The sequence below is a fragment of the Triturus cristatus genome, chromosome 6, assembly GCF_964204655.1.
Source record: "Triturus cristatus chromosome 6, aTriCri1.1, whole genome shotgun sequence".
In the NCBI taxonomy this organism is placed as follows: domain Eukaryota; kingdom Metazoa; phylum Chordata; class Amphibia; order Caudata; family Salamandridae; genus Triturus; species Triturus cristatus.
Window position 1 is genome coordinate 405,576,706 of NC_140589.1, and position 14,256 is coordinate 405,590,961.

The 14,256-nt window shown below is 41.9% G+C and overlaps 1 protein-coding gene across 1 annotated transcript in view; it reads left to right on the top strand.

The window, feature by feature from the left end:
• The window catches only part of MYOM2 (myomesin 2), a 586,141-nt gene that overhangs the window by 458,399 nt on the left and 113,486 nt on the right, over positions 1-14,256 (top strand). The window contains exon 22 of the mRNA XM_085610818.1: positions 14,072-14,228. Within this exon, the coding sequence (XP_085466944.1) occupies positions 14,072-14,228 (157 nt within the window). The remainder of the gene's footprint in view (positions 1-14,071; positions 14,229-14,256) is intronic.

The following is a 14,256-nucleotide window of genomic DNA, read 5'->3' on the forward strand; positions in this document are numbered from 1 at the left end:
TATAGACTCGCAAACTTTTTGGTGAGCGGAGGGCTTGATCATCGCTTCGGACTGATTTTAATCGGTGGAGGATAGCCTTAGTTTTTTATTTTTGTGCTTCTTGCAGAAACAGTATGCCTCGTGCCTCTTGCTGAGATTCATTCCGGGCGGTTCACTTTCAAGCCGCACTGCGATTCAACAAAGGTTTCGGCACAACCACAAGGCATACTTTTTTCTGCAAGAAGCACTAATATAAAAAACTAAGGCTCACCCCCCCCTCAACCAGCAACCCCAGTTTCTCACAAAGGCAAATCAATTGCCTAAGAAAGAACTCTTAGAGGCATAGACACCTTTTTGAACTAAACAAAGTGATTTAAAAATAAGAAACTCCATCACAGGAAGCTAGTAAAGGGAGATACATGCGTGAGAAACGTGGCCAATGGCTTTAAGTAATAGGAAGTTTGTTGATCAGCTATAGAGGGAGATCTGCATACACCACATTAAAATAGTCTTGCTGCATAGAAATGAAAGTGTTCACACAATCTTTTCTTGTAGCAAGAAACCAAAAGGCAAATGATAGTTTTCAGCATTCTGAGTTGAAAGAAACAGGAACTAACCACAGACTTAAAGTTTTCTGTCATACACAGTTTGGAGTCGAATTTTACTCGCAAATTCTTTACAGTGGGATCCGGGATAGGATTTGGCTCTAACTCAGGTGGTCTGCAAGGAAGATTCCAAATTTTGATGCTCACAAAGAGAGGAGGGCCCCTGTTCAACTTCTATTTTTAGGGCCTGGTCCATCATTTATTTGGAGTTGCCTCATTCCCTCTACACACCTTGATTCCATTAACATGAGATTTAACCTCACTTGGCTGTGAAGCATTTGTTCACATCTTTAAATTGTCTTCTTTCCACCTTGGGCTCTATTAATACCAACACATAAATATACGCATATAGTATAGCTAACTAAGTTGACTATAAAAACAGGCATGATGGTCATCCAAACGTAAAGAAAGACTAAAAATGTGATGGCACGGTGAGCACTGATAATACTATAAGCCTGGAATCTTTACACTGGCTCCCACTCACAAAGCCTTATACTATTACAATTATGCGTATTTGGGCTATTTCTACCATAGTCTTTACATGAAACAAGTATCCACATCTCCCCTCAGAACCCCATGAAAGTGCTATCATCTCAGATTTAAAAAAAATGAGTTGCAATATTTCTCAGTTGATGGTCACCGTTTCGCTTCATCAAGCTCTACTCTTCAGATTTCTCCTCTAGGTTGTCATAAAGATATCAATGAAGTTATGACCTTACTAATCTCTCAAAATAATCTCTATGAACCTGAAGAGCCCTCTCAATGTGTACCTTTCTCTGTTCTTCTTATCAAATGCTCTGATGCTCCTATAGCTAAATTGCTAAACATGAATAAAAAACCTAAAAACTATAATGATGTTTAACTTCTCCAGCCTTCTTCTAAACCAATTTCTGCGAGCAGTACATTAAGGAATTTTGGCCCGAGTGCCGCCTAAGCACCCCAGAATTCTGAACTACGTCATTAACAACTTTGCACTGCATCTCTTGTGTAGACTGTTGAACCGACATTCATATTTCAAGTCCCTTTGAACTAATACGCAGGGGTTTGTATGCAGATTCATGTGTGCAACAAATAGTGAAAGTGGAACAAATCTTTGGAAAAAGTAATGTGTATGCATATTGGAGTGTGCATTGGTTTTAAGTACATTTCTGAATTTTATGGAAATTTTGAAAGAATTGTAGGAGTACTCTTGGAAATCTACACCCACTATAGGTATCCTCGAATACACAAATGCATTTCAAGTTCCATAATCAGAATCAGAATTGCAACAAGGATCGGATGTTAATTGTGAAAAAGTACACAGAAATGCATTCCACATATCTTTCACTTGAGAAATCTTTTTTCACAGGAAAAAAACCCTTGCCCCACATCTCCATTAATTTTGGTCATGTTTTTTTCCCATTCCCAACATGAAAACATATTTTCACCACTTGTTGGCAGTAGCAATCTTGCGGGCATTTTCAGAATACCCACAAACTTGTATGTTCACGAAAAAATGCCCCAAGCAATGCGCACAAACCTACCTATAGACTAGAAAATGTTGGGCCTGATTCACACAGATAAACTTACACCTTTGATTAGGCTTATAATTATGAACCATTGACAAAGGTATTTTACTATAGTATCTTTATGACTGCAGAGTCTCTGCACATAATAAAAGATAGGCCAGTCCTATCTTTTTATGTGCTGTGAGACACTGCAGTCAAAAAGATGCTTGTAAAATACCTCTGTGAATAACAAACAATCGTAAACGTACACTACAGTATAAGTTCACATTTGTGAATCAGGCCCAAGGTTTTTTCATCATATTGTCAGAGTTACTGTGTGTAAAAAGCACATTTGAAAGGGTACATTTTCACAATTTTGGATTCTGTGAATGTAATTCTATGAATCGGAGATGTAATTTTGCAAAGCAAATTAAATATTTTGTGCACCTAGATTGAATTCGGGTATATACAAATCTTTAATAATTGGGCACTGATTATTTCTTTAAATACTTCCCTAAGAAAAGCATGCAATGGCGCCCCATTATGGGGTTCTTTTGATTGGCAAGGTTCCAGAATAAGTGAATATATGCTCTTTAATGTGCTATCTGTCTCACAAAGATTGTGTCAACTGTATTTGATTTGGCAATATTTTATAGACAACCTGCTGTGTTATTGTTTACTCCAACCCAGAAAATTACCCTGTCCACCTTTTGTTTTTTAACTACTTACACAAGCTCAGGAAAATAGGGTTAAAATGCTTATATTTGTGACTTACATACATACATACATACATACTTGAAGTTTATTTCATTGACTGGACTGTTGGGTAGAAATGTGATAATATAAGTTCATCTGCAGTCCAATCCAAGACAACATTCTTTAACTGAACTAATTAAACAAGTCCTCTAAAACAGATGTGGATTTTCTGCCCCTGGATAACTAAACTGCCCCAAAGACAGCTTTTCATTATGGGTACTGGGACTCTGTTCTCTCCCTGTTCCAATGCATGATGATGAGTATCTTTCAGGCAGATGGACACAGTAACCATCATAAAATGCAATGGGGTTCTTGCCAGGAAAAAAACAGACCCGAGCTTCAAGGAAATGCTGTGAAGTGGGTTCATTTAGATATGACACATTTTGGCAAAGTGACTTCCTCAAACAATAACAATGCTGTGAAGAAAAGTTGTACACATTTGTGGTGGACTAACCATGGCAAGCAAGGAAATAGTTCTGTCTTTCAATAACAAAGATCACATGAAATGTATTTGGAAATTATCTGTTGGTTATGTTTTGTCAAAATAATCACAAAGTAAAAATAAATATTTTCTTTAACAAAAGATGAATTAATCAGTATATGTCCAAAAGAATGATTAATTCTTAGTTCAAGACGCGTAATATCATCCTGTCTCATATTGAGTTACCAACACACAGCATTGGACATATTATATGGTAGCAAGGTACATATTATATTAGATTACTTTATCACAGAATACTGATATATAACTCACTATACATTCTGGTCAGTTATGTCTTCCAAATCCTCCAAACATGTATCTTTGTAATACATATTAGCAGATGTACTGCATACACATTCTCATACCAGAATACCAGGTATCTAGTCACTGCATGTGTTGAATATTGCCAGTATGTGCATTATTATTTGTAATAAAGATAAACATGTTACTGTATATTAATACATTACACTGAATCACATTCCATAAAGGATATTAGGATGGTATATTAATGCATTTAATGTCCCAAAAGCTTGACATAGCAGCTTGGCCTCACTTTGAAATTATACCCTGATGACCTGAAGCATATTCTATCGAGAAGATTTTATTGCGTGTCCCAAAATAACATCTTTACAATAAGCAAATTAGTCAATAATCCCTATTCTCTTTACAGCCTGGACTAAAAATATTCCTGAGTTGTTATGTGATTCAGTGTAATAATTCAAATTAATAAGAATGTTGAAACAAATATTATATACATTTGAACAATGTACATTTAAATTTAAAAAATAACAAAATATGTTATTAAATATATTGAAAAACAGGGAAATAAAATGAATTTCCCTCCCTATACCCAAAATCAAACTAAACATCCAAAAAATTAAAATGAAATGAAAATTGTATTTAATTAAAACAAATGAATTAAAAAATATATATATAACTACATTCTGCATATATTTTTATTAAATACACTGAATGAACAATGTATAATTATTCCATATACAACAACACATATACATAATCAATATTCAACTAAAATGTACATAATTATCAATTAAGTATCTAAATAATATTAAAAGATGTATTTCAAAAACAATTTAAATTTAAACATTTTGTCACCCAACCATCCACTACTTAAATATACATTAAAAATTAAATTATAAAAATGAAACATACATTAAAAGTAACAAAATTTAAATAAATTAACAATTAAGCAGTTTACATATTTAATCATGAATGAAATAGTTAATATGAACAAATAATTAACATTAAAATCAATAAAATGTAATTTAATCATTTGCCACCCTATGTCACTGCAAATCCAACCAGTACTAGAATATACATTACTAATTACACTTTTTAAAAATGGCCATTTAAAATTTATAACAATGATACTAATAAAATTAATACCTAAAATTGATATGCTAATATGTATCATGGGCTTATTACGAATCTGACAGTCCACGGCAGTTGGTCTTCTGACCGTCCTATTATGACCAGGGCGGTTGGGCCACCCTGGGACCACCGCAACTGCCAGTGATCAGAGATACCTGGTGGTGGTGTGGCGGTCTTGAGGCCACAATATTCTTGAAAGGCTGCTGAGGCCCTGACAAGACTATTACGAGTTTCCTCACCACCACACTTTTCATGGCGGTGCGACTGCCATTGAAAAAGTGTGGTGGTGAGGAAACAAAGAAAGCCCCCTGTGTCCCTGCACAATGGGGTGCATGCAGGGGGGCACATGTTGTGCCCCCCGTGAGCATGCACCCCAGTACCTGCACTATTGCAGGTACAGATTTTGAAGTTCCCATTGTAGTGCCTATTTCACCGCCACAGGGATGGTTAAGAACCACCAGCCAGACAGGAAGAATATCCTAATTTGGCAAGCGGTTTAAACATGGGTTTGGCAGTGCGGGAAGCAGGCGGTCCCGCTCCCGCACTGCCAAACTCTTTATAAGGCCCTTAGATTAATAAAAAATGATATTTCTTACTGCTATATTAAAGCAAAGATTATCAAATACCAAAATATCCTTTAAAAATGTAATATATAAAACAAGATGTTCCTACCATCAATATTCTGTTTCCATTAGATTGTTATATTGAAAAATGTTTTGACACACAGTATTCTGGAATCAATATATGTGTCATCCACTAGGCCTCACACTATCACACTACCCTTAGGTTAAGTTCTTCTTATTTATGAGGGTTGATTAAGTGTGCCGTTTAAATCCAGATGGGAGCAAAACATGCAAAATCAGCATGTAAAAATGGATTCCTGCATGATATTCCATGTATTGTGATCAGTGGTAACCTTCCCTTCAGAATAACCATTGAACCTCTGTCAAATATCTGCAACACACTTCAGTACATTATCAACAGTTTTGGGAAGGATGCTTTTTGCAAAGGGTTGTTCCCATTGAATACATCAGGATTTTTTGCTTTTTGATCACCTAGTTCTTGGACCGTTACAGTGGATGAGTCTCACTACCTGCGTCTCACTCACAGTAATTTCATGATAATTAGACTGGACGTGTTTACCGCCGCTGTGACATAGCAAGAGTAACGAGCACAAGGCTGGTTACAAGTGATCATGTGTCCACACACGTAAGTGCACTAGTGCAGACTGCACATCTGAGACTACAATTGTGCACAGCCTGGTATCTGCACATAGGTAACCTGCCTGTGGCACTTTTTAAACTTCAAATTTTACTGGACAACATACTGCTTTTGACAGGCCTCATTCTTCCTATAATTATTAATAAGTGACCCATATGTAGTCCTAATAGGCTGGGAGCATGATATTTAAAAGTGGAACCTAGAAATAAATTCTGAACATGTCCTTACAGTGAAATATACCTAAAAACAATATTTACTGTAAAACTGCTAGTTGTTACCATAGGAAATCATTGTGGTACCTTGTTACATTCATTTAATGCTAAATTTGGATTGGAAGCAGCTAGAGAAATACTTCTTCCACTCATTCTAATAGCAATTTAAAATCTTCTTTAATGGTAATGTAAGATTTATAATTAATATTTTGGAAATGACATTTGTAGAAAATTGACATTTCCCTGCCTAAGGTTTCTGGAGCCTTTCTGTGAGGGGCCAGCTGCCTGGGCTAATGGCTATTGATAGCTCTCCAACTGGGAAATGAGTATTGGAGCCAGACAAGAGACAAAGGGGCCTGGGTGTAGAGGGTGTAGAAGATAGTTGGAATTCCTGAAAGGATTGCTGGGTAGGAGGTGAGCCCTGATTACACTTCAAAGGAACCTGCCAGCAGCTCACAGAAGAGAACCTAACAACAGGCAGTCTCCTGCCTTTATTTTTACACTAGGCAGGTTGGAGCCAAACTGAGTGGGAATGTGAAGAACTGAAAATAATCTGTTTTAGGGTTCGACATACAAGTGGCATCCTCAGACCATGGAAGAGAACAAGATCCTGGACATGGACAGTGTAAGCAATTGGCTTGTTGGTTGACTGGGGTGTGAGTCTGGTCAAGCAGCAACCACAACCCTTGACTAGATAAGGCACATGTAAACCCCACATTAAATTGCGCTCAACCGCCTGGTAGTTGGCACAGAGCAGTCAGGCTTTCATTAGAGGCAATGTGTAAAGTATTTGTGCTATACTTCAAGCAGTAATAAAGTAAAAGCACAACAGCAAAAGGATCCCAAACCAAGGGCCTGATTATGATGACGGTGAGACGGCAACTGACAGCCCGTCAGTGGCGGTCCAACCGCCATTGCAATTATTTTTTCTGCCCGCCACATTTAGATGGTAGGTGGATGTGTGGCGGTCATAAAGACCGAACGCCACAGATCCAACGGGCTCAAAGAGCCCGTCGGTTCATAGGCGGCAGAGTAAAGCCTACAATGGTGGAGGTATTACGATGTTCCTTTCCACCGGCCCACCGCCATGAAAAGGCAGGCGGAAATGGACATTGGGGGCCCGTAGTGGGCACCTCTTGTCCCTCTGGGCCTCAGATTTGGGGGCAACTATGGTGCCCCCCTACATATCCCTGCACCATGTGGCAGGCACCTCATGATGCCTGCCACGTAGTGCAGGGATATGTTTCTGACATATTTTATGCACTGTGGTGCGTACTGCAGCCCGCAGCACCCACTACAATACATAAAATAGACATTGCAACCAATGTGGTGGCGGGCACATCATTATTCGGACTGCGGGACCACCGACTTGTAGTTGAGCAATCCCTTTTCTGAATAGATGGCGCTCGGAAAAGGTCCGACCGCCATCCTAATGAGGCCCCAAGATAAAAAAATAGAACTTTCTTTAATAAAAAAGACCAAAACTACAACAATCCAATCAGTAGTACCAGAGATATGCAATTTTAAAGGTTTTAGTGAAAATAGTGCCAAGAAGTACAAAGGGCCAACCTTGGATATCTGGTCGTGCCGGATTGGGCCAAAGTCATAAAGTCAGGGCCACTACGATGGAGCATGGGCTGGCTACAGGGACCCAGTAAGGCCAGAGGACCTTAAATCCTAGTTTGCGGGGCGTTGTGCCGATCCACGATGAAGATGCACTGCGGAACTGAAGTGAATGCATCGGTTCCGAGGCATGGCGAGTCTACAAACCAATGACCAGAATAGTGGTCAAGGATCCCATTGACAGATCTTGCGATGTGATGTTAAGAGGTTGCTGTACACAGCTAGGGTAATGAAGTGATTCCAAAGGACTGTGATGCTGCGATTCAGAGTCCGGCATCATCATCAATGTCAAGGTTGCAGTAAGCAAGGGGTGGGAGGGACTGTGGCAAAGATGTATCGAACAGAGGAGGCTCAGATGAGCTGAGGTGGCAATGCAGGTCTTTGCAACGGGTCCAATCCATGCAGCTGCAGAGATGCATAGGTTCTGCTTAGGGTTGTACTGTGCAGCAGAGGGGATGTGTCTCTGTCACTGGATCCATAGAGACTGGCAGAGCACCTTAAGCCCACTTACAAGATCCAGCTTTGTGGTGGCACCATTTGGCAGGATAGACGCACAAATGGCAGAATCCAGGATGCATGTGCAAGGTTGTTGGAATCCTGTTGTTTTCCTGAAGCGTTAGATCAGGAGACCAGCTAACTAGCCCTTGGAGTCACTCTGGGTTCTGGGATCAAGAGATGCATGTCAATTCCTTCTCACCCAGGGAGGAGAGCAGTTGTTCAGCACATCAGGGTAGCAGCTCATCACAGCAGCAGTTCATCAGAATGGCAGTCATTTTAGCAACACAGCAGTCCTTCTTCCTGGCAGAGTATCCACAGGTCCAGAAGTGTACTGAGGTGGTAGTGTCTGACGTCTGGTATGTACCCTGTTGTGACTTTGAAGTGGGGTGAAGCATCTGGAGGCATGCCGTTGTAATGCACAGACCCTGCCTTCCTGACCTGTGCTCCAGACTAACTGCCGAGGGTAAGTAGCCATTTGTGTGGAGACATGACAAAGTCTATTCAAGTGTAAGTTGGTCTGAGTCTAGCGTCTCCCTTCCACCCAGCTAGTGATGACCCATCTAGTCACACCTAAGCTCCCCATGTAAGCGACTGTCTAGGAGGAATACAGAAAGCCCAACTGTCAAATACACACAGTCATGCGACTCAGAGAGATACTTCAGGCACCAAATGGCTACGTCGAGAAAATACCAACTTTCTAAATGTGGCATTTTCAGAACTGTAATTTAAAATCAGGCTTCACCATAAGTTAGGATTTTTAAATTGCTATTCCACGACATCAAACCTGAAGGGGTTGCCTGTTCCCATTTGGAAATTACACTTATTAAATGCAATACATTTTGTCCAACAGTATACTATGGTAGAGGTAAGCCTTACAGTAGTGAAAAACAAATTTAAGAGGTTTTCACTGCCAGGACATATCAAACTTAAACGTATATGTCCTATTTCTTAAATATATCACACCTTGCCCTCCGGGCTGTCCAGGGCTTATTCTAGAGGTGACATATTTATTAAAAAGGAAGGTTTTTGCATAGCAAATGTTTACTTTACTAGGTCGCAATGGTAGGTTAAAACTGCCCACACAATGGCAGGCCTGAGACATGTTTAAAGTGCTACTTAAGTGGGTGGCACACTCAGTGCTGCAGGCCCACTAGTAGTATTTAATGTACAGGACCTGGGCACAGGTAAAACCACTTTACTAGGGACTTACAAATAAATTAAATATGCCAATTGGGTATAAGCCAATCTAACATGTTTTAAGAAGAGAGCACTTGCTCTTTTCCATTGGTTAGCAGTGTTAAAGTGCTCACAGTCCTAAGGCCAGGAAAAATGAAGTCATTAAAAACAGGAGGTCTGAAGGCAAAAGGTTAGGGGAAAAAACATGCTAAGGGTGCCAGGTCTAACAGATGGTGACTGTGCCAACGCCATGGACAGCTGGAAGGACTACCCACTTGATGCCCTAATGGATTAAGGAGTCTGTCTGTAGCTGACCCCAAGGAGCAGATAAGTCTCTCCAGGGACAGTGATGCTGGCCACCTTCCACCCACTGAGGGCCAATGGGCAGAAGATATTGAGTTATGTGCCCCCGGAAGGAGGAAGGAGGAAGGAAGCACCAGGACTAATACAAAGACGAAAAATGGTGTAAGGACCCAGGGAAACCAGCTCCTTGTGAAGTGTGCCTCTTTTGGGGCAAGGAGACTTACTAAATATGCTCCTGATAGCCAGAGCTTGCCAACAGGAGTACAACAAGCCCAAGATCATTGAAATCGGTCCAACGGGGTTAAAGATATTGATCTTGAAAGAATTTGATTTTTGATATTGTGCTTGGAAGGGAGTACACAGGGCTCACCACTATTTCTTAAAATTACCCCCTGGATGGGCAAGTGCCCAGGGCTCAGGGCAACTTAGAAAAATGTAATTATTGGAGAGAGGGGCATGCGTGGAGCCCCTCCCTTCCCAGGTTCTTTTTTGGCTCTTGGTACCCTATTGCACCGGGTCAGATGCAAAAGGGAATGCCAGTCCACGTGGCAGCCCAGCAAGTACAGGACGAGAACTAGGTACCCCTACCCAGGACTCAGAAGACTACCAAAGCACAGAGCAGACTCGCTCCTGCCATGGAAGCTCAACAAGAGTTGCTCCTGTGAAGCAGGAGCAGAAAGAAAAATGTTGGCTACCAATCACTGGAGGGCACTGAGCATGGGGAGCTGGCAAGGTCACAGGGGTGTTGGGTCTCCCCAGTGGCCCCTAGTGTTTCACTTGGTCGCAGGGAGAAAACACATGTGCGGTAAATACTGCATCAGGAGCACCCGTCTGTTATAATACTCCCTGCTTTGAGGCTGAGAGCTCCCCATAACGCCCAGCAGCGGCTTGTTTTCATATTGCTCTAATGATATAATGTGATGACCCCCTTGACAAAGCCAATAGGGTTGCATCATATCATAAGGTGGTGATCCACTTGACAAAGCCAATATGATTGTCTTATATTTTGATGTGGTAAACCCCTGACAAATCCACTAGGCCTCTTTTATTTACAGTGACACCCCATATTTTGTGATATTTTACCTGGTGTAAGTGGGGGGTACTGTGATTTTGGGGGTCATGACCCAGTGGGTGTCCAATGAAATTTCAGAATGCCATCAAAACTAATTCCATCTGCCTGATGTATATATTTTGTACATTGATGTGTAGTACAGAGTGGTGTGTGTATAATATACTTTTCTTTTTTCAAAGAAAAAGCACTGACTGGACAATCATTTATCAAGTGTTATTATTTGTGCCAGCAAATGGCTAGTCCTAGCCCACACAACATCCCATCAATAGACCTTGGACTGCTCTGCTTCACTACTCCAAGAATCAAGTGCTACAATGTGATGCTTGGTTCCAAGAAAGGAGCCAATTATGGACTCACTGCTTCCCTAGGCCTCACGGTCTGCACAACTTATAACCCAGTGTTTTACATTGCTTTCCAGTGCCGGGATCAATTGCACCCAGTTCCTGTACACATTGAGAACATTTTATGAGTTCAGGTTTGCCATACATTACCTATACCATAATTCACAAATATCAGAGCTGCAGGATATTCTCTCACTTGCCATGAGTAGGGCAGATTTCCAATGAGAGAGCCCACCTGCAAGTTATTCCTTTTTGTAGATATTTTCCTATCATTGATGCAGGCCTGAAACCACTAGAAGGGTGGGACGGGAGAGTACTCAGAATTAGTGACCCTCCAGGGGTTCCCACCAGGAAGGAAGGGCAGTCCCCGAAAAGCTTTCCCATTTTATGGGATGCACGAAAAGTTGGGGTTATATGGTGGGGAGGGAGAGCAGTCTAAGGGTGGCCTATAGTGGTGGGTAGCCCGGTAAGGGGGTGGTTTCGGAGTTAGAAGGTGTAGTAACTGAAGATCAAAGAGGAAGTCGTGGACTCTCTAGATTCCTAGCATTGGATAGTGGTGGAGCCTGCAATGTCAGGGTATGGTAGGCGACTGCCCGAGTACAGTGAAGGATGTCATCCTAGGACTGTTTTACCTGAGCTGAGGTGGCGGCAGTGACGATGCACAACCAGGCATCCAATCAAGTGGATGCTATGGAATCAGACCACGGTGCTGAGGGCACAGGTCCAGTAGACAGTAGATGGAGGTATGGTGCAGGAGGTGGCTGAGGCCACAGTGCCCCAGCCAGCTGGCCAGCTGGTGCCTACTCTTGAAGAGGACCTTGAGCATCGTTCTGGAGGGAGGGAACCATGGATTAAGGATTGTCACTCTGAGCTGTCAGAAGGACAGGCTGAAGAATCTCTGCTTTAGTCAAATAATGCCAGGTACACTTTGTGTGTACCAGTTGTGGTGGAAGCCTGGTAGATTAAGGGTATGCTGGAGGTGAGTGAACCCTAATGACCCACCAAGGTGGCCAGGTGGGACCTGTATTAGGTTAAGGGACCTTAGCATCAGTCTGGAGTTAAGGAAGCACGCCTCTTAGGGATTTTTACTCTGAGCTATCAGAAGGACAGGCTGCAGACTCTGGGCCTAAGCGAACTCCTGCCTGGTGCACTTCTGGTGTATCAGCCTTGGAGAACAGTCCTGAGGCCTCATGAAGCCCTGGCTTGCTAGGCATTTGTTTCACTAGTGTGAGCAGCCTCCATCGTGATGGTGCAGAAAGTAAGTGCTGCTGTGGTGGCACAACTAATTGGCCAGGTGAAGGGACCCTGTGCATCAGTCTCGGTTGGCGCTAGACACTTCTGTCAGTATTGCCACAGTGGAGAACATTTTCTGGCAGACTTGTGGTGGGCACATTTTAGGCATACCATCTGGAGTGGATGCCCATGTTAAGGTGTTGGAAGGCAGGAGTGTATGCCAACAGGTTGACCAGGTAAATTCCACTGGGGGAATCCTTAGGGTCCCTGGTTGATCTTCAACTTGACCGGTTGGAGGCTGGAGAGTGGCCCGAAGTGTGACCTGGGTGTGGTGTGGCCTGCACAGTACCCAGTGCCATTTCAGTTGACCCGTGGGGCTTGAGAGTCCATAGGTGAGGGGTTTCCTGTGATGGGAAATGACTGAGAGTGACTCTTGTCTATAGAGCATTCCATGATTGGACTGGGGTTTCCTTAGGAAACACAGTCATCCAGAGCTGGTGAGGTGACAGCAATGGCCTACAGCGTAACTACTGTAGATGAGGGTCAGAGGTCCTGTGAGGGGACTGCGTCTGCATCCTTAGGATGAAGTGACCTGGAGGAGTGAGGGTATCAGGTTGCGTATTCTCCAGAGGGAGAAAAGCCAGTGCACCATAGTACTGGTTTCAGGCTTGTCTGTTGTGATGGTATCAGTGCTCAGGCACTCGACCTCTACCAGAAACAATGTGGTTGGCGTAGTGTTGGATGAGCCAGGACAAAGGTAGGCCCAGACTTGCTCAGGCTATGTAGATGTTTAGAGTCCTGGATGCATTCAACCTAGAGCCAGAAGTGTTCTTAGTGCAGTCTGGGCACCCTGTAGGGAGAGGTGGCTACGTTGTTGTGCTTGGTGTGTGGTCACAGTGTAGGGAGGCCAGCATACGATCTCTGTGGTGGCACACAACTGGCAAATGGTGTGTCTAATCAGAACCCATTGTCACTTGTTACATACTGATGTGAGGACCCCCCGTCCCTGACTAAACTAATAGGTCTATTTTATTTAAAACAACACCCCCTATATTGTGATGTTCTACCAGGGAGTACTGTGATTTTGGGAGTCATGACCTAGTAGAGGTCAACTGTGATTTCAGAATGTCACCAAAGGTATTTACATCTTCCTCAGGTACATATTTGTAAATTATTTTGTAGTAAGTAATAGTGTGTGTGTGTAATAAACATAGTTTTCCTTTTTCAATGAAAAATCACTAACAAGGCAATAATTTATTGTGTGATAGTGAATGGCGATTACTGGCCCACACCCCCCCTGATTAGGCCTTGGAATGCTGTGCTTCCATACCCTGAGAGAGTCAAGTGCTACAATGGGTTGCTTAGATCCCCAAAAAAAGACAATTGTGGACCTGTTACTTGTGGAGGCGTCACATCCTGCACAACAAATCACCCATTTGTCGCAGAAGCCAATTACAGCCTGAAATGCTGCATTTAAACATTAACCCCACTGTTATTTACCTTTGTTTACACAGTGATGCCGATTTCTGTTTATCTACAGTTGCATTAATTTCGTGAAGTGTTTTTCACATCTACAATTTTTAATAATGAATGATTTTGGTTTGTATAAAAATGAGATTTATGCATACCTTTCCTGTTTTTAAAATCTCAAACGCTAAAACATAATAATGCTATTTTATTTTTATACCGTAGGCGTTGAAGAAATTACCACAGGTGTGGATGAAGAAGGTAACATTTACCTTTCGTTCAACTGCAAAGAAAAGACAGATGCCTCCCTGTTTACGTGGAGCAAATCTTATGAAGAAATCTCTGATGAATCTAAATTCAGCATTCAAACAGTGGAAGAGAAGTACGATATGTAGCAAAGAGTAATAATC